We start from the raw sequence: 19,189 nt of genomic DNA, 5'->3' as shown, positions 1-19,189 counted from the left end.
TCAGTATGTTGTGAGATAGAAGGCCACAGTGCTGTTCATGTAACTGAGGAACAAACAGATATTACAACAGAAGAACAGTAAAATGATACTTGTTGAAGCTGCTTCAAAACACTTTCATATTCATCACATGCGCTGTGTTGTGCACACGCTGCAGCTGGCAATAAGAGAGAGTCTGCAAGAGGGACCCCGGTTTCACACATCCGGCTTTTCGCCGGTTTGGCGGATGCGGCGCACTCCAATTTAGTGTATACAGTACAGTGGCAGCGCAACAAACGCCGGTCACATGCTATCATGTGACCGGAGCATGTGACCCGGAAGTTGCGGTGCTGCCACTGTACTGTATCGTACTGTACTGGCGTGCACCGTATTCGCCAAACCGGCGTAAAGCCGGATGTGTGAAACTGGGCGGACATGCTGGAAATCTAATTGGAAAAGTGAGGAAGTTGGTTATTGCCGCCAGAACCCCTGAAAATTGATTCCATCTTGAAGAGACGTGCTGGGAAAGGGGCAATTGTTGATCAAGCCATTCGGTGATGCAGCACTTATTTAATGACTGAGCGATTGCTTGAACTAAAATAATTTCTTATAGATATGGTGAACCCTCAAGTAACATTAAATGAAGGTCAATGGACGCAGGTGGCTGAATTGAAGGAATTGCTTAATCACCCATTTACTGTGACTAAAAAATTACAAGCTGAGGATTTAACTCCTGGCATTTTCATAAGGGAGTGGAAGAACTTGCTACTTTGCCTGTCCCAAAGAGGAGGTTTAATCGCAGATGGAAAATTGGAAAATTCTATTGGAAAATAGAATTCTTCTGGCAGCTGTTTATGTGGACCCAAGTCATCGTATACTGCTTGATGATCAACAGCTTATGAGGTAGCAGTTAGGATGAGTGGCTACAGGACTGCCAGGCGCAAGAGGACTTGGGTCCTGACAGTGCTACTGCTGCCATATCTTCATCCTCATCAGATGAGGAGTTTAACTTTGACAACTAGTTGGATGACATGGAGTAGCAAAGTGTTGCCGCAAGGAAAAAGATTTCACCCCGTCTCCTATAGAAGCAGATTAACCAGATTTCAGTAAAATTTTTCACTTGCTCTCAAAGAAGTAGAAAAATTCAACCGTTCATCAAAACTGACTGTGCATGAGGCAATTCCTTTATACCCGGAAATTGTTAGAGATGTTGCCCATGTGGTTACGGCTTTGCCTCCAACCCAAGTTAGTGTAGAGAGGCTGTTCTCTAGCCATAAAATTATTAGGTCAGATCTGATGGAAGCAATTCTATTTCTTAGAACAAATTCATGGACTGCACAAATGTTATTTAGTATGTTTTTGTTGAAAACTTATTTTTGCTACTTACATAGTGTATTACATACATAGTGTGGTTTTTTTTTATATATAATATATATATATATATATATATATATATATATATATATATATATATATATATATATATATATATATATATATATATATATATATGTGCCAAAAAAAGTTTTCAAAAACATACTAAATAATATTTAGTATAATGTTTATATGTAAGTGAAAAATGTATTGTAGTACAATGTGAACATCAGACATTTAATCATTTTTAGGATACAATAATCAAGATATTTAGATAAAGCACAAAATATATTTATTGGAATACAACTTTAGAACACAAACTAATAAATTGTAAATATGTAACAATACATACAACACACACACGCACTATATATGTAATCTACTGTATATTAGTGTATTACATAATTACAATTTATTACAGTTTTTTGTGTTCTAAAGTTGTATTCCAATAAATATATTTTATGTTCTATCCAAATATCTTGATTATTGTATCATAAAAAAATATTAAATGTCTGATGTTCACATACACATGTTCATGTACTACAATAAATTTTTCACTTAACTATAAGCAATATATGTCGGAGTCGGTGCAAGGGAAATTGAGGAGTCGGAGTTGAAGGTTTGGCTTACTGACTCCACAGCCCTGGCAGGAACGCTTCTCCTTGTGGCGAATTCCAAACTTGGAGACAAATAGGTTGTACATTATTCGTCTGGGAATTTATATATGGGGCTAAAAGTCCGGATTTGTTTCATATGATAAAACCGAGCTATGGAATACCATTCTTCATGTCTTGTGCTGTGATTACTTTGTAGGTGCTGGCCACATACTCCGTATCTGATGCTGTTGCAACTTACTACATGTACATGAAGTATGTCCATCCATTTATCTTTGCTCTCTGCACCATTATCCCTATGGAACCTGATGAGGTAATATATTTGCATTGCTTATTTTGCCAATTTAATGCTAACATATCATTTTTACTTGCTGTTTTGTTGTATTTTCCCTTACTCCATGTTCTCCTTCCTGGTATTTTGCTCTTAGGTGTTGAGGAAAGGCTCCGGGACGCTTTGTGAGGCATTGCTGATGGTCCAGGCGTATCATGCCAATATTGTCTTCCCTAACAAGCAAGAAGCGGTGTTCAATAAGCTGACGAACGATGGCCACGTGCTGGACTCTGAGACTTATGTAGGAGGCCATGTGGAAGCTTTGGAGTCCGGTGTCTTCCGTAGTGACATTCCTTGCCGTTTCAAAATGGTGAGCTTCTCGAAAAAGATGTGATTCGAGTTTTACATGGAAGATTGCTTGTATAGCATTGTGTTGCTTTATGTAACATTTTGTGAGCGTCTGTGAGAAAGTTGTACCAAGTTGATCATTGTGCAGGGATGATGGGCAGTAAAAGGTGGTTTATTTGTGTCCAACCTTTTCAGAACCCGGCTGCCTTTGATTTTCTTCTACAACGTGTTGAAATGACTCTTCGTCATGCCATCGAAGAGGAGGAGAAAGTCCCCATGGAGGAAGTCACCAACTTTCAAGAGGTACACATTTCTTATTTAAAAGGAACCTGTCACCAGATTTGGTGATTATAAGCTGCGGCCTCCACTTGTGGGCTCTTATAGAGCCTTTTAGAGCTTTTATAGAGACCACAGATGGTGGCCGCAGCTTATAGTCGCCAAATCTGGGGACCGGTTCCCTTTAAAAAAACTAAAACAAGCCACACAAATTTCTCAATTGATCTAAATTGGATTGGCTACTTTTAACCCTTTTATCGTTCTTAGGTTTGCGATGAGATTAAAAAGAAGTTGAATTCTCTAAAAGAAGTGCCAAATAGAATTGAGTGCCCCCTCATTTACCATCTGGATGTGGGCGCCATGTATCCCAATATCATTCTCACAAATCGATTGCAGGTTAGTAATAAGTCTCTGCACAGCAACGTGATTTAAAGATGACATTTGTGTTTGTTTTTGTTCAAAACGTCTCCATTTTCTCATTTCTTGTCTTTCTTTAGCCTTCTGCCATGGTTGATGAAGTGACTTGTGCAGCTTGTGACTTCAACAAGCCCGGAGCCACATGCCAACGCAAGATGACTTGGCAGTGGAGGGGAGAGTTCAGTAAGTGGTTATGGGCTTTACATTGTTTAGAGAATTTTTATATATTAGTAATGCAAACATTTTCAGTAGCCAGATATGAACACATTAAAGATGTAGCGAATTTTTGTCGTCTTTTAATTTTTTTTCCTCTCCTTTCTCAGTCATTTGTTATTTTTTTTTATATCAACTAAGCTGTAATGAGGAGTTGCTCTTTGCAGGAGGGGTTGTAGTTGTGAAAGACTATTTATGATTACTAGAGAATGGGAAAAAAATCCAAGTGAAATAGTGAAAAAAGAACGCAAATTCGCCATTGTTTTATAAAAACAGCACACAAATATTCGTATTGCACTTATCTCACAATGGACTCAAAGCAAAGTTTTTGAGAGCGTCATTTAAGAGGCTAAAGGGAATCTGTCACCAGGTTTTTGGAACCTAATCTGAGAGCAGCATAATGTAGGGGCAGAGATCCTGATTCCAGCCGTGTGTCACTTACTGGGCTGCTTAGTGTAGTTTTCATCTACTGCTGATTTAAACAGTGATTTTTATCACTAGAAGACTGCTTGGCATGCTGCCAGGTAGTACAGCATATAGTTCCGGGAGTACTCCACCAACAACTACCTCTCCTGGCTACCAGGTCACAGTCAACCGGAGTCGGGACGTCTCCTCTGTCAACTCTAGACTTAGACTTCTCTGACTACTGACTTCCTGAGTTCTCTCTGTCCACAATCTGACCCTCCCACCTGGTCAACTAGTGGACTGGAGTGGCCCACCTGTAGGCGGCCATCCATGGTCCCACCCTAGCTGCATACAATTGTATAGGGGATTGTTGGGGAAAACTGGACGTTAACGCGTTTTTGGCTAAGCGTCCTTAATCATAACCATGATTAAGGGCGCTTAGCCAGAAACGCGTTAACGTCTATGCATTGTCTGTACTGCACTGAATAAACCACCGTGGACCTTCAGCTGGATTCCTCTTTTGATTTATTGCTGTGTGGCCAGGGCAGGGCCGGTCTTCCGTGACTGAGGTGCGGTGAGGTCAGACATGGGTGAGCTGGATCCTTGAATTAAACACTGGGATTACCTGGGTTTTTGGTGTTACCGGCACTGGGGTTCTGGGTCCCTAAGAGGGTAGGCCCTGCATCCTTGTGGGGATGCAGAACCTTGTAGCACCCTGATGGCTTCAGGGGCGCTACATATGTAGATGAAGAAAACAAGATGGACAGGTACCACCAACAAATGTAAATCTAGTTGGCGTGCACATTTATGTCTGCATCTTTCACTTTCTATAATATTGTATTAGTATTCGCTACCAGTTCATCTTTAGTACATTGGAGACTTCCCATATTACAACTCATTCAGGTTGTTAGGATTACTCAGGGAAATTCTGTTGTTTGTTTGCTTTATCTTTGATCTCATTTATGTATGACCACCATGTAAAAAGTAAATACAATTATGCTTCCATGTTTTAGTTAAATGAAAGCAGTTAGTATTTTTGAGCAGTTATGCAACCTATATTTAAATGTATAACACAAATTTCACATATTGTGAGTTTGTAGAACTAACTACTATACTACTGTTATATGCACTTATAGAAGCACTCCAGCCGTTTTCTTTTTTTTATTGATATGCCATTTCTGTGTGGTCTGCTGCATGTTGATTTCCTTCTGTCCCCGTCCCCCCAATAAGGTTTCCTCAATGCAGACTACTCCTCCCATGAGGCCTTTGCAAAAGGGTGGGAAGTCTCATCCAACTGATTTACTCTACTCTGTGTCCTGTCTAAGTTTTGTGATGATGGATCAATCAGTTGCATAGCAGTGCTGTCCAGTGACTTGCTTTACAGTCTGTGTTTACTATGTGGTGCCGCTGTCTAGCCCTGCCTCCTGCTTCTGATAGGGTTTACCTGTCAGTTATTACAAGTGTCGCGGGCGGAGGAGGGGACGCTGCGCTCACCCACTGCTCGGGTCCGGCTGCTGCTGCTGCTGCTCGGTTGTGGCTCGAGCGGTGGGCCGGATCCCGGGGACTCGAGCGGCGTTCCTCGCCCGTGAGTGAAAGGGGGGTTGGTGTGTGGTTTGGGGATATTGTCCGTGACGCCACCCACGGTTGTGGTGAAGTTGTGACACCACCGCTGCTCTGGACGGGGATCCCAGGAGCGATGACAGGGAGCAGCTTGGATGTTGGTTCTCCCCTCTGTGGGTAGGGGGGTTGGTTGTCCCGGGGCCCGGTGAGGGGTGAGGGATGGCAAGCTGGTTACGGGGCCTGGTGAGGTGCAGGGTCGCGGGGGCAGCGCTGTGCCGCACGGCACGGTGGTACTCACTCAGCCAGTAAATCACGCAGAGTCTCTGGTCAAACAAACGGCTGGATGGACGGGTCCCACAGGCGGCTGCGGTTGTTCTCCTCCCGGTAGGTTGATGGTGACTGCCTTTCCCTGAACCTGTGTTGTGTTTACGGTTCCAATGGCTTCCCACCGGTAACCCGCTCCCCAGCTTGGATGGATGCTGAGGGAGCCCCTTTTGCCCGCAGGCTCTGGCCCTGGGAACTGTAGCCTTGGCGGTGACTGTGTTTCCCTCTACGGTGTGAGCTGTTGCCTTCAATCGGGTGTTGGCTGCTGGGAAACCCCGGAGGTTCCCTTCGCTAACGGATTTGACCGGTTTTACGGCGACTCCTAGCCTGGTCGGGGTCCTTAGGCCCTGCCGGATGGTGCTGGCTTCTCTTCACTCCCCGATCCGGTACCGGCGGGCCACCGCCCGTCCCCGGTCCGTACGTTTCACTCCAATCAGCCTCCCTTGCAGACTGTCACCACCGTCTGCCAACCTTGCTGAGTGCCCGGGCCACACACCCGGACACGGTCAGTCTCCTCTGCTTCCACTCTCCTCTCCAAAACTGATCTGCTAACTTTTTCCCGCCTCCAGGACTGTGAACTCCTCGGTGGGCGGGACCAACCGCCTGGCCCACCCCCTGGTGTGGACATCAGCCCCTGGAGGAAGGAAACAAAGATTTGTGTACCCGGGGTGTAGGGTGTGTTGGTGTAGTACCTGAGACGACCTGGCTTGTCCAGGGCGCCACACAAGCTGGTGTCAGAGGGAAAAGTGAAGTTGTGTCCTAAAGGGAGCCTATCACCAGATTTGGCAACTATAAGCTGCAGCCACCACCACTGAGCTCTTATACAGCATTCTGGAATGCTGTATATATAAGAGCCCAGGCCGCTGTTTAGAATGTAAAAGACACTTTTATAATACTCACCTAAGGGGCGGTCCAGTCCGATGCCTGTTGCTGCTCTCCGGTCGGCGCCACCTCTCTGTGGCGTCCTCTTTCTTCTGAGGTCCATGTGCATGACGCGTCCTACATCATGTACACTAGCCAGCATTGAGGTCTTGCGAAGGTGCACTTTAACCTGCCCTACTCAGGGCAGATCAAAGTATTGTAGTGCGCATGCGTGTGCAGTCTTTAACCGTTCCTCGTGCCTGCTCATTACAGTACTTTGATCTGCCCTCAGCAGAGCAGATTAATGTGTGCCTGCGCAGGACCGCAGGGTCGACCTGCTTGGATTACGTAGATGTGTCATCCACACTGAGCTGGGTAGAAGGAGGACGGAGATAGCAGCAGAGAGGAGGCACCAGCGCAGCGACACCCATCGGACAGGACCGCCCCCTAGGTAAGTATTCTAAAAGTATTTTTTTCATTCTACAGCGCGCTTGGGCTCTTATATACAGCATTCTGGAATGCTGTATATAAGAGCTCAGTGGTGGTGGCCAGAGCTTATAATCACCAATGTGGTGACAGGTTCCCTTTTAAATTGAAAAGTGCAGTTTCTAAACACCACACTGCATGGGGACATGCAAAGAAACATAAATGGCAAAGCTAACTAGGAAGGAGAGCCAGCCGGAAGCAGGAAATGTTATGGGTGATGATGGCTTCCTGTAGTTTATCCAGGAGAATGTGTATTGGACTGTAATCAGACCAGGGGTCTCATGATACAGCTGCTCATAAGAAAAAGGTTCACAATGTATAGAGCCAACGAAGGCTATGTGCGCATGTAGCGTTTGTCCCTGCAGAAATTTCTGCAGTGATTTGAACAGCACACGTGCGCTTCAAATCGCTGCAGAAACAGTCCGTAATGAAAAAAAAAAGCCGATTTCATGCGCTCTGACTGCAGCCCCTCCCATAGACCGAGAGGGGACTGCATGCAAAGCGCACGGAATAAGTGACATGTCACTTCTTAGAACGCGCGCTTCGGGCAGCAGCCGAAGCGCTGCGCTCTAATACGCCACGTGCGCACGTCTCCTGCATAATCTTCATAGATGCAGGACGCATGCAGTTATGCTGCGGTGCAGATCGCAGCGTAACTGCATGCAAATACGCAACATGCGCACATAGCCTAAGCGGAGATGACACTGGTTACACTTGATATTGCTGAGTTAGCATTTTAAATGCAAAGCAATTTGCTGAAGCGTTACGTTAAGGAAGTACCTATTTAATATTCTTGACGTTTTTCCATATATAAAACTTTTATTAGTTCAATTAAATTTTTATGTAAACCTCCAGGAACATATTGTGTTAATGAAGACTGTGTTTAGATTTTTATTGCCTACCTAAGAGAAGCAATTATTGGTGTCTGCAGACAGAAGATGTTACTGACTCAAATAAACTGGCCATTAGAGACTTGGATTTCATCTGATTATCACATTAGATGTCAGAGCTTTCTTGTAGATTTAATTTAACCGTCCATACAACTTCCAAGAATAATTTAATTGAGGGGTATCTTTTGTATAATCTTGGAAAATGAGTCTTTCTTCTATTATAAAATCTGGTATCTCCATACATACAGATCAGTTTAGCATGTATACGTATTTGGCACTTGAGCAAATTAGTTTAATAATATTAGGTTATTCCTCGTATGTCATCAATTACAGTGAGCTTAAAGGGGTTGTCCTACAAACAAAGTTAATTTTACTCAATAGATCGTGGAATAATTATTTCCACAATTGGATGTGTTTTAAAAAATAAATCAATTGTTCATATATATATATATATATATATATAGGTATTACAGTACAGACCAAAAGTTTGAACACACCTTCTCCTTCAGAGTTTTCTTTATTTATTCTTTGGTCTGATGAGTCCAAATTTGAGATCTTTGGATCCAACCACCGTGTCTTTGTAGAAAAGTTGAACGAATGGACTCTACATGGCTGGTTCCCACCGTGAAGCATGGAGGAGGAGGTGTGATGGTGTGGGGGTGCTTTTGCTGGTGACACTGTTGGGGAATTTTTCAAAATTGAAGGCATACTGAACCAGCATGGCTACCACAGCATATTGCAGCGGCATGCTATTCCATCCGGTTTGCGTTTAGTTGGACCATAATTTATTTTTCAACAAGACAATGACCCCAAACGCACCTCCAGGCTGTGTAAGGGCTATTTGACTAAGAAGGAGAGTGATGTGGTGCTACACCAGATGACCTGGCCTCCACAGTCACCAGACCTGAATCCAATCGAGATGGTTTGGAGTGAACTGGATCACAGCGTGAAGGCAAAAGGGCCAACAAGTGCTAAGCATCTCTGGGAACTCCTTCAACACTGTTGAAAAACCATTTCCGGTGACTACCTCTTGATGCTCATCAAGAGAATGCCAAGAGTGTGCAAAGCAGTAATCAAAGCAAAAGGTGGCTACTTTGAAGAACCTAGAATATAAGACGTATTATCAGTTGTTTCACACTTTAAGTATTTCATTCCACATGTTTTCATTCATAGTTTTGATGCCTTCACTGTGAATCTACAATTTTCAGAGTCATGAAAATAAAGAAAACTCTTTGAATGAGAAGGTGTGTCCAAACTTTTGGTCTGTACTGTATATGTGTCCCTGCTATGTACTGTGTAATGGCCGTGTCTGACTGTGCAGGAGCGTGGTCTGATTATACAACATCTCCACATCTCCTGGGCAGGGGAGGAAGTAAAAGAATTCATAGACCTTACAGCACTGTATTGCAAATACCGTATTTTTCGGACTATAAGACGCACCTGACCATAAGACGCACCCTGGTTTTAGAGGAGGAAAATAGGAAAATAAAATTTTAACCAAAAAATATGGTCATGACACGCTGTTATGCGGCGAGGATCTGCTGCTGACACTGTTATGGGGGTAATGTCCCCAAATTCTCTACTAAGGTACCCCATTCTGATAAGGATCCTCCTGCCTTGTATATGATCCTGCTCATATACCCCCCATCCTGCTAATAATATACCCCCCATCCATCCTGCTCATGATATACCCCCATCCATCCTGCTCATGATATGCCCCCATCCATCCTGCTCATGATATGCCCCCATCCATCCTGCTCATGAAATGCCCCCATCCATCCTGCTCATGAAATGCCCCCATCCATTCTACTCATGAAATGCCCCCATCCATCCTGCTCATGAAATGCCCCCATCCATCCTGCTCATGAAATGCCCCCATCCATCCTGCTCATGATATGCCCCCATCCATCCTGCTCATGATATGCCCCCATCCATCCTGCTCATGATATGCCCCCATCCATCCTGCTCATGAAATGCCCCCATCCATCCTGCTCATGAAATGCCCCCATCCATCCTGCTCATGAAATGCCCCCATCCATCCTGCTCATGAAATGCCCCCATCCTGGTAAATGGCGTGTATCCTATGGCACAGGAAAAAAAAATAAACGTTTATACTTACCCTTCCTCACTCCCTGAAGCACCGATCTCTGTCTCAGCTGCAGCGCCGCTGTGTGGAGCCGTCACCGGTGTCTGCAGCATCGCGTCTTCCTGTCTGTGCCGGCGGTAAGCTGATCGATTCTGGTGGATACTAGCGGCGCGCACAGCGATGACGTCATCGCAGTGCGCGCCGCTAGTGTCCAGATCAGCTGACCGCCGGCACAGACAGGAAGACGCGATGCTGCAGGGGGGCGGCTCCACACACGGTGACGGGTGAGTACACTGATTCACTGCACCCCGCGCTGATAATGATGCACGGGGGGCAGTGAATACAGCCGCACATGATCACTGCAGGCTGTAGTTGCCAGGGGTGATCACGGCCGGCTGCTAATTATGCACGCACCCCCCCCCCCCGCCCACCTGTCAGCGCCGGTTTCGCTGAGAGATGATGGGCGGGAGGATGGGCGTGCATATGTAATGAGCGGGCCCACGTGGTCACGGCAGGCTGTTACAGCCTGCTCGTGCCGCCGATGACCCGCTGCACCGCGGCACCCTCATTCCCCGCAGCCTTATAGTCAGACCATAAGACGCACCCCCCACTTTCCCCCAACATTTGGGGGGAAAAAAGTGCGTCTTATGGTCCGAAAAATACGGTAATTCTTTGAGGGAAAACATTTTAAAAAAACAAGCAGGGAAATGTTTTACTTCACAAATAGAATCAGCTGTGATCCTCTGCTGTTATATCTTTATACTCTTTTACTTCCTCCCTGGAGCTGAGGTATGATCAGACCATGTCCCTGTACAGTCAGACACGGCCATTACACAGTACATAGCAGGGGAACATATATAGGATTCTCAGCAGAAGAACGTTTTTTTGTTTTGTTTTTTTTTTTTTTTTTAACACATCCAATTGTGGAAAATTATTATTGTTCCAAGATCTATTCACTAAAATGCTCTTTAAAATTAACAAGGGTCATGGGAAAACCCCTTTAGTGTGCGCACTGGAAAATGGAATTTTCTCAAGAAAATTCCGTAGGCACTGAAAGATTACCGCACCCGCGGTAAAAAAACGCGGCAAACCGCACCCGAAAACCGTATGCGGTGTTACCGCGGTATTGTTAGCGGTATTGCCACGGTTTTGCCGCGTGCGGGTTGGTACATGTGCTTTATTGCATTCAATGCAATAAGGCACATTGAAAAAAAAAAATCATTTCCTTCTGAGTTAGATAGTAGATAGATAGATAAATAGACAGAATAATAGATAGAGGGATAGATAGATAGATAGATGGAGGACAGATCGCTGCATTTCTCACGGTCGGTAGTGAGTTCACATTACCGGCCGTGGGAAATGACCGGTAATTACCTCTGCTGTCTCGCTGTGAGGCTGCATTCATTCAGCACTGTGTGTCAGTCGCGGCTGGATGTAAGCAGCGCAGGACCTGTGGATTACGCCGGAGCTTTGTTTCGGAAGGGGTTAATAAATGGGTGAACGAGGCTTATTTGTGTTTTATTTAAAATAAAAGATTTCTTTGTCGCTCCATTGGGAGACCCAGACAATTGGGTGTATAGCTACTGCCTCCGGAGGCCACACAAAGTATTACACTTTAAAAAGTGTAACCCCTCCCCTCTGCCTATTCACCCTCCCGTGCATCACGGGCCCATCAGTTTTTATGCTTTGTGTTGAAGGAGGCACACATTCACTCAAGCTCCACATTTTAGTCAGCAGCAGCTGCTGATTATATCGGATGGAAGAAAAGAGGGCCCCCACAGGGCCCCCGGCATGCTCCCTTCTCACCCCACTGAGTCGGCGGTGTTGTTAAGGTTGAGGTACCCATTGCGGGTACAGAGGCTGGAGCCCACATGCCGTTTTCCTTCCCCATCCCTTAGAGGCTCTGGGAGAAGTGGGATCCTAACCGGTCACCATTCACTGGGACCGAGCTCCATCCGCAGCCCCTGGGGGAATCTGACGGACAGGAGCCTGGATATCATCAGGGACAGGGCCCTGCATCCATAAGGTACTCTGTGTCCCCTTAGGGACGGTGCATGCAGCGCCTGTGTTACAGACGCCGCAGCGGCTCCTGTGTGGTTTGTGAGACCGGGACTACCGCGCCGACCGCGCCTGTTTGCCGGCCGTGTTTTTAACTTTAGTCCCCGGCTTTTGCGGCCTAGTACCATATACTCCCGCCCCCGGGCCTGCCAGTCAGGGGTAAGGGCGGGACGGCCGACTGGACGTCGGCAGTGAGGGCTGGAGCATACTTTGGTATCCTCCTCCCCCCTCACTGAGCACTGTGGGGCACCAGTTTCCCGCACTTTATTAGGCACGCCCACGGCTCCATCCTCCCCTCAGAACGCTGGCAGCCATTGTTATAATCACTTCTGCCGGTGGGGGATTTCAGAACGAGCTCCGCAGTTCTGGGAGAAGTGGGATCCTAACCGGTCGCCGTTCACTGGGACCGGGCTCCCTCCGCAGCCCCTGGGGGAATCTGACGGACAGGAGGCTGGATATCATCAGGGACAGGGCCCTGCATCCATAAGGTACTCTGTGTCCCCTTAGGGACGGTGCATGCAGCGCCTGTGTTACAGACGCCGCAGCGGCTGCTGTGTGGTTTGTGAGCCGGGACTACCGCGCCGACCGCGCCTGCTGGCCGGCTGCGCTTTTAACTTTAGTCCCCGGCTTTTGCGGCCTAGTACCATGTACTCCCGCCCCCGGGCCTGCCAGTCAGGGGTAAGAGCGGGACGGCCGACTGGACGTCGGCAGTGAGGGCTGGAGCATGCTTTGGTATCCTCCTCCCCCCTCACTGAGCACTGTGGGGCACCAGATGCCCGCACTTTATTAGGCACTTCCACGGCTCCCTCCTCCCCTCAGAACGCTGGCAGCCATTGTTATAATCACTTCTGCCGGTGGAGGATTTCAGAATGAGCTCTGCAGCTCTGGGAGTCCCAGGCAGGGAATCTGGTGGACACACCACCGCTTGGGGCGGTTGGTAAGCCACACCAGTTGTCAGGTGCCGGCCCCCCTTGGGTGCCGAAGTATATATATATATATATATATATATATATATATATTATATATTATATATATATTATATATAATATTTATTTATATATATATATTTATTTATATATATTATATATAATATTTATTTATATATATATATATATATTTATATATATATATTTATTTATATATATATATATATATAAATAAATATATATATATATATAAATAAATATATATATATATAAATAAATATATAAATATATATATATATATATATATATATATATATATATATATAAATAAATATATATATATATATATATATATATATATATATATATATATATATATAAATAAATATATATATAAATATAAATATATATATATATATATATATATAAATATTATATATATATAAATAAATATTATATATATATATATATATATATAAATAAATATATATATATATATAAATAAATATTATATATAATATATATAAATAAATATATATATATAAATAAATATTATATATAATATATATATATATATATATATATATAAATAAATATATATATATATATATAAATAAATATATATATATATATATAAATAAATATATATATATATATATATATATATATATATATATATATATATATATATATATATATTTATTTATATATATATATATATATATATATATATATATATATATATATATATATATATATATATATTTATTTATATATATATATATATATATATATATATATATATATATATATATATATATATATATATTTATTTATATATATATATATATATATATATATATATATATATATATATATATATTTATTTATATATATATATATATATATTTATTTATTTATTTATATATATATATATATATATATATATATATATATATATATATATATATATATATATATATATATATATATATATATTTATTTATATATGTATGTGTATATATAATATTGTATACATTTTCTCTATTCGGCAGCATTATTTGCTTTTGGCTATATCTCTAAGAGGAGACAACAGCATGTCGTCCGCAGAAAGCAAGGGGGCCAAGGCACAGGCTTATTTTGCAACCTGTACCTTTTGTGCGGCTATGTTACCTGCAGGTTCCACCTACCCTCATTGTGACAATGCTCGGCCCCTGTGGCACTCACTCAGCCGGAGCCTCCGGCACTGGTGGGACCCTCGGCTCAGGTGGTACCGCCGGTTTCCACTGCACAGATGGAAGGGACAGAGTTTACAATTTTGACTGAGAAACTCTCTGAGTCGCTTCACATTCCATGGCTCAGTCTATGGACAGATGGTCTGCTAAGATACTAGAAGCTTGGCAGTCCAGACCGGTAACACAGGGCCAGGGCACTGTGAGTTCATCGCCCCCAGGCCCCTCTCGGTCGGTACAGCAAAGGGCTCCTGGGGTGGCACCCAGATCCCACGGTGAGAACTCCGACACGGACCGCAGCCTCAGACAGGCTAAGCGGGCTTGCTGGGAACCTTCCCCGACTTCATCACGCGGTTCGGGGTCTCAGCATGAAGACTCTCTGGAGGATGAAGCGGAGGTCGCAGCTCAGGGCTCTGATCCTGACGTTGCTCTCAATCTGGATACACCTGAAGGGGACGCCATAGTAAATGACCTTATAACGTCCATCTACCAGGTGCTAGTCCTTCTCCCCCAACTCCACCTATAGAGGAGTCGGCTTCACAGTAGGAGAAACACCAGTTTAGGTTTCCCAAACGTACCCGGAGTGCGTTTTTCGATCACTCTAACTTCAGAGATGCTGTCCAGAAGCACAGAGCATTTCCGGACAAGCGCTTTACTAAGCGCCTTAATGACACACGTTACCCTTTCCCCCCTGACGTAGTTAAGGGTTGGGCTCAGTGTCCCAAGGTGGATCCTCCAGTCTCCAGACTGGCGGCTAGATCCGTAGTATTAGTGGCAGATGGTTCATCGCTCAAGGATGCCACTGACAGGCAAATAGAGCTCATGATGAAATCCATCTATGAAGCCATAGGCGCGTCTTTTGCTCCGGCCTTCGCAGTCGTGTGGGCACTCCAAGCTATCTCAGCTTGTCTGTCTGAGACTAATGCGGTCGCACGTACCTCTGCCCCGCAGGTTGTGTCTTTGACTTCTCAGGCGTCGGCTTTTTCGTCCTACGCCATGAACGCCGTCCTGGACTCTGCGAGCCGTACAGCGGTAGCATCCGCCAATTCGGTGGCAGTCCGCAGGACCATGTGGCTACGCGAATGGAAGGCAGACTCTGCTTCCAAGAAGTTCTTAACCGGTTTGCCATTTTCTGGCGACCGTCTGTTTGGCGAGCAATTGGATGAAAAACCGATGGGTGAGAGACATTCCGTCTCACGGTTACAGGATAGAGCTCGGCTCTCGTCCTCCGACTCGTTTCTGCAGATGGAGTTGTGATCCCCGTTCCGCTTCAAGAACGTGGTCGCGGTCTTTACTCCAACTTGTTCGGGGTACCAAAAAAGGACGGATCATTCCGGTCCGTTCCGGGCCTCATTCTGCTCAACAGACACGTGAGAACCAGACGGTCTCGGATGGAATCTCTCCGCTCAGTCATCGCTTCGATGTCCCAGGGAGTCTTCCTAGCATCAATCGACATCAGGGATGCTTATCTCCATGTGCCGATTACACCAGAGCATCAACGCTTCCGGTGTTTCGCCTCCGGGTCGAACACTTTCAGCTCGTGACTCTGCCTTTCGGCCTGGCGACAGTCCCACGGGTCTTCACCAAGGTCATGGCATCAGTGGCGATGGGCCTACACTCTCAGGGACACTCGGTGATCCCTTACTTAGACGATCTCCTAAGTCAAGGCACCCTCCCGGGTGGCATGTCAACACAGCCTGAACATTGCTCTGGAGACTCTCCAGAGGTTCGGGTGGATCATCAATTTCCCAAAGTAAAAATTGACACCGACCCAATCACTGACTTACCTCGGGATGGAGTTTCATTCTCCCTCAGAGATAGTGAAGCTACCGCTGGACAAACAGCGTTCGCTGCAGACAGGGGTGCACTTTCTCCTTCGGGCCCAGTCTCACCCCTTGAGGCGCCTCACGCGCTTCCTAGGGAAGATGGTGGCAGCAATGGAGGCAGTTCCCTTTGCGCAGTTTCATCTGCGTCCACTCCAAGGGCACATTCTCCGCAAATGGGACAGGAGGTCGACGTCCCTAGACAGGAACGTCTCTCTTTCACTGGCAGACAAAGCCTCTCTTCAGGGGTGGCTTCTTCCCACTTCTTGGTCGAAAGAAAAATCCTTCCTGCTCCCATCCTGGGCTATGGTCACGACGGACGAGAGTCTGTCAGGGTGGACAGCGGTCTTCCTCCACCACAGGGCTCAGGGAACCTGGACTCCGACAGAGTCCTCCCTTCAGATCAATGTTCTGGAGATAAGGGCAGTGTAGCTAGCCCTAAAGTCGTTCCAGCGGTGGCTGGACGGCAGGCAGATCCGGATACAGTCGGACGACGCCACGGCGGTCGCATACATCAACCACCAGCACAGAGCGCTGGCGGCGGACGCATCAGTTCAGGACTGGTCGCAATTTCGACTGCCTTACGTATTTCCTCCTCTGGCGCTGCTGCCCAGAGTGTTACTCAAGATCGGGTCCGACTGCCGCCGCGCCATCCTCGTCGCTCCAGACTGGCCGAGGAGGTCGTGATACCTGGATCTGTGGCACCTCACGGTGCGTCGACCGTGGGCACTCCCGGACCGACCAGACTTGCTGTCCCAAGGGCCATTTTCCATCTGAATTCTGCGGTCTTCAACCTGACTGGGTGGCCATTGAGTTCTGGCTCTTAGCGTTCTCAGAGTTATCTCTATCACGCCTTTCGCAGAAGGTGGTCTTCCTAGTGGCAGGCACATCACTTCGGAGAGTGTCTGAGCTAGCAGCGCTGTCATGCAAAGCCCCCTTCCTGGTGTTTCGCCAGGATGAGGTGGTTCTGCGTCCGGTCCCGGAATGCCTACTTAAGGTGGTATCCCCCTTTTCTTCTCAATCAGGATATCTCCTTACCTTCTTTTGGCTCTCATCCAGTTCACAATTGTGAAAAGGATTGCACTTGTTAGATCTCGGGAGAGCACTCCGGCTCTTCTTTTCGCACACTGCGCCCCCGCGCCGTTCTGATGCGCTCTTTGTCCTTGTCCTGGCCAGCATAAGGGGTCGCAGGCTTCCAAGTCAACCCTGGCTCGGTGGATCAAGGAACTGATCCTTGAAGCCTACCGTTCTTCTGGGCTTCCGATTCCTTTAGAGCTGAAAGCCCATTCTACCAGAGTCGCAGGGGCATCCTGGGCATTGCGTCACCAGGCTGTGGCTCAGCAGGTGTGTCAGCACTACCTGGTCGAGTCTGCACACTTTCACGAAACACTATCAGGTTCATGCCTATGCTGTGGCAGATGCCAGCCTAGGTAGGCGAGTCCTTCAGGAGGCGGTTGCTCACCTGTAAGAGAGGGCCGTTTTTTCGGCTCTTTTTATCGAGGTATTCTTTTACCCACCCAGGGACTGCTTTTGGACATCCCAATTGTCTGGGTCTCCCAATGGAGCGACAAAGAAGGGAATTTTGTTTATTTACCGTAAATTCCTTTTCTTCTAGCTCCTATTGGGATACCCAGCACCCGCCCCTGTTCCCTTCGGGCTGTTGTTCTTTTGTGTACACATGTTGTTCATGTTGAAGGGTTCTTTTGGTTCATGGTTTCAGTTCTCCGAACATCCTTCGGATTGAATTTACCTTAGACCAATTTATAAGTTCCTCCTTCCTGCTTTGGCACCAAAACTGATGGGCCCGTGATGCACGGGAGGGTGTATAGGCAGAGGGGAGGGGTTACACTTTTTAAAGTGTAATACTTTGTGTGGTCTCCGGAGGCAGTAGCTATACACCCAATTGTCTGGGTCTCCCAATAGGAGCTAGAAGAAAAGGAATTTACGGTAAGTAAACAAAATTCCCTTCTTTTCGGTGTGTGTGTGTGTGTGTGTGTGTGTGTGTGTGTGTGTGTGTGTTTGTTTTTTCACTTTACTTACGGGTTGATCATGTCAGCTGTCACATATACGCTGCCATGGTCAAGCCTGGACTTAGTGGTGGTGATCCGCCGCCATTAACTCCTTGTATTACCCTGACTGCCACTGCATCGCGGCAGCAGGAAGAGTCGGGGACACTCCGGTAATGCGACAGTCCCGGGGCAGCTGTGGCTGATATTCTCGGCTGCGGGAGGTGGGAGGGAGGCGGGGGACATTAACCCTGCCCCTCGCCCTCCCCAGCCTGAGCATACCGGGCCGCCGCTGTGTGCTTACCTCGGCTGGACGGTAAAAATACAGCGGAGCCCACGTGTTTTGTTTTCTATATTTTCGTTTGATTTCTATGTGTGTTCTATATGTCTATGTCTGTGTTCTATGTCTGTGATGTCTGTGTCAGTGATGTCTGTGTGTGTCTGTGATGTGTGTGTGTTTACTCTCTGCTCCGCTTCCTCTTCCTGTCATAATGACATCACTTCCCTGCAAACCGCAGGCAAGCGATGTACATTACCGCAGGTAAACCGCGAAATACCGCAGGGAATAACGCAGGTAAACGCAATGAACCGCATAGAATTTGCTGCCTGCGTTATTCCCTGCGGGATTTCACGATTACATGGCAGTCAATGGAGTGAAATCCAGCAGCGACATGCGGAAAAGAATTGACATGCAATTGTTTTTGCTGCGTGAATCCCGCAGCTGTCAAATTCCGCCTAGTGCGCACAGGATTTTTTTTTCCCATAGGTTTTGCTGGTGATTCACTGCAGAGATGTTATGAACATTTTCTGCAGCGAAACATGCAGCAAATCCGCAGAAAATCCGCGGCAAAATCCGGTAAGTGCGCACAGGGCTTTAAAGAGTAACTGTAGTTTTAACTTTTATTTCATTTATCAATAATTCATGAAAATATGCAAGTTTGTAATATATCTTAGAGAAATTTGTTATTTCGTTGCCAAGACATTCATTTTGAAGATTGTCAATTCACAGGTAAAATGTGTATTAATTGTAGACATATTGTTAC

The 19,189-nt window shown here is 45.7% G+C and overlaps 1 protein-coding gene across 1 annotated transcript in view; it reads left to right on the top strand.

The window, feature by feature from the left end:
* The window catches only part of POLE (DNA polymerase epsilon, catalytic subunit), a 239,812-nt gene that overhangs the window by 82,438 nt on the left and 138,185 nt on the right, over positions 1-19,189 (top strand). The window contains exons 14-18 of the mRNA XM_075319950.1: positions 2,164-2,277; positions 2,393-2,605; positions 2,779-2,886; positions 3,127-3,255; positions 3,357-3,459. Of these exons, the coding sequence (XP_075176065.1) occupies positions 2,164-2,277; positions 2,393-2,605; positions 2,779-2,886; positions 3,127-3,255; positions 3,357-3,459 (667 nt within the window). The remainder of the gene's footprint in view (positions 1-2,163; positions 2,278-2,392; positions 2,606-2,778; positions 2,887-3,126; positions 3,256-3,356; positions 3,460-19,189) is intronic.

The sequence above is a fragment of the Anomaloglossus baeobatrachus genome, chromosome 1 (assembly GCF_048569485.1).
Source record: "Anomaloglossus baeobatrachus isolate aAnoBae1 chromosome 1, aAnoBae1.hap1, whole genome shotgun sequence".
NCBI lineage: Eukaryota > Metazoa > Chordata > Amphibia > Anura > Aromobatidae > Anomaloglossus > Anomaloglossus baeobatrachus.
Note: the sequence above shows the minus strand (reverse complement) of the source record. Positions and strands in the feature narration are given on the sequence as shown.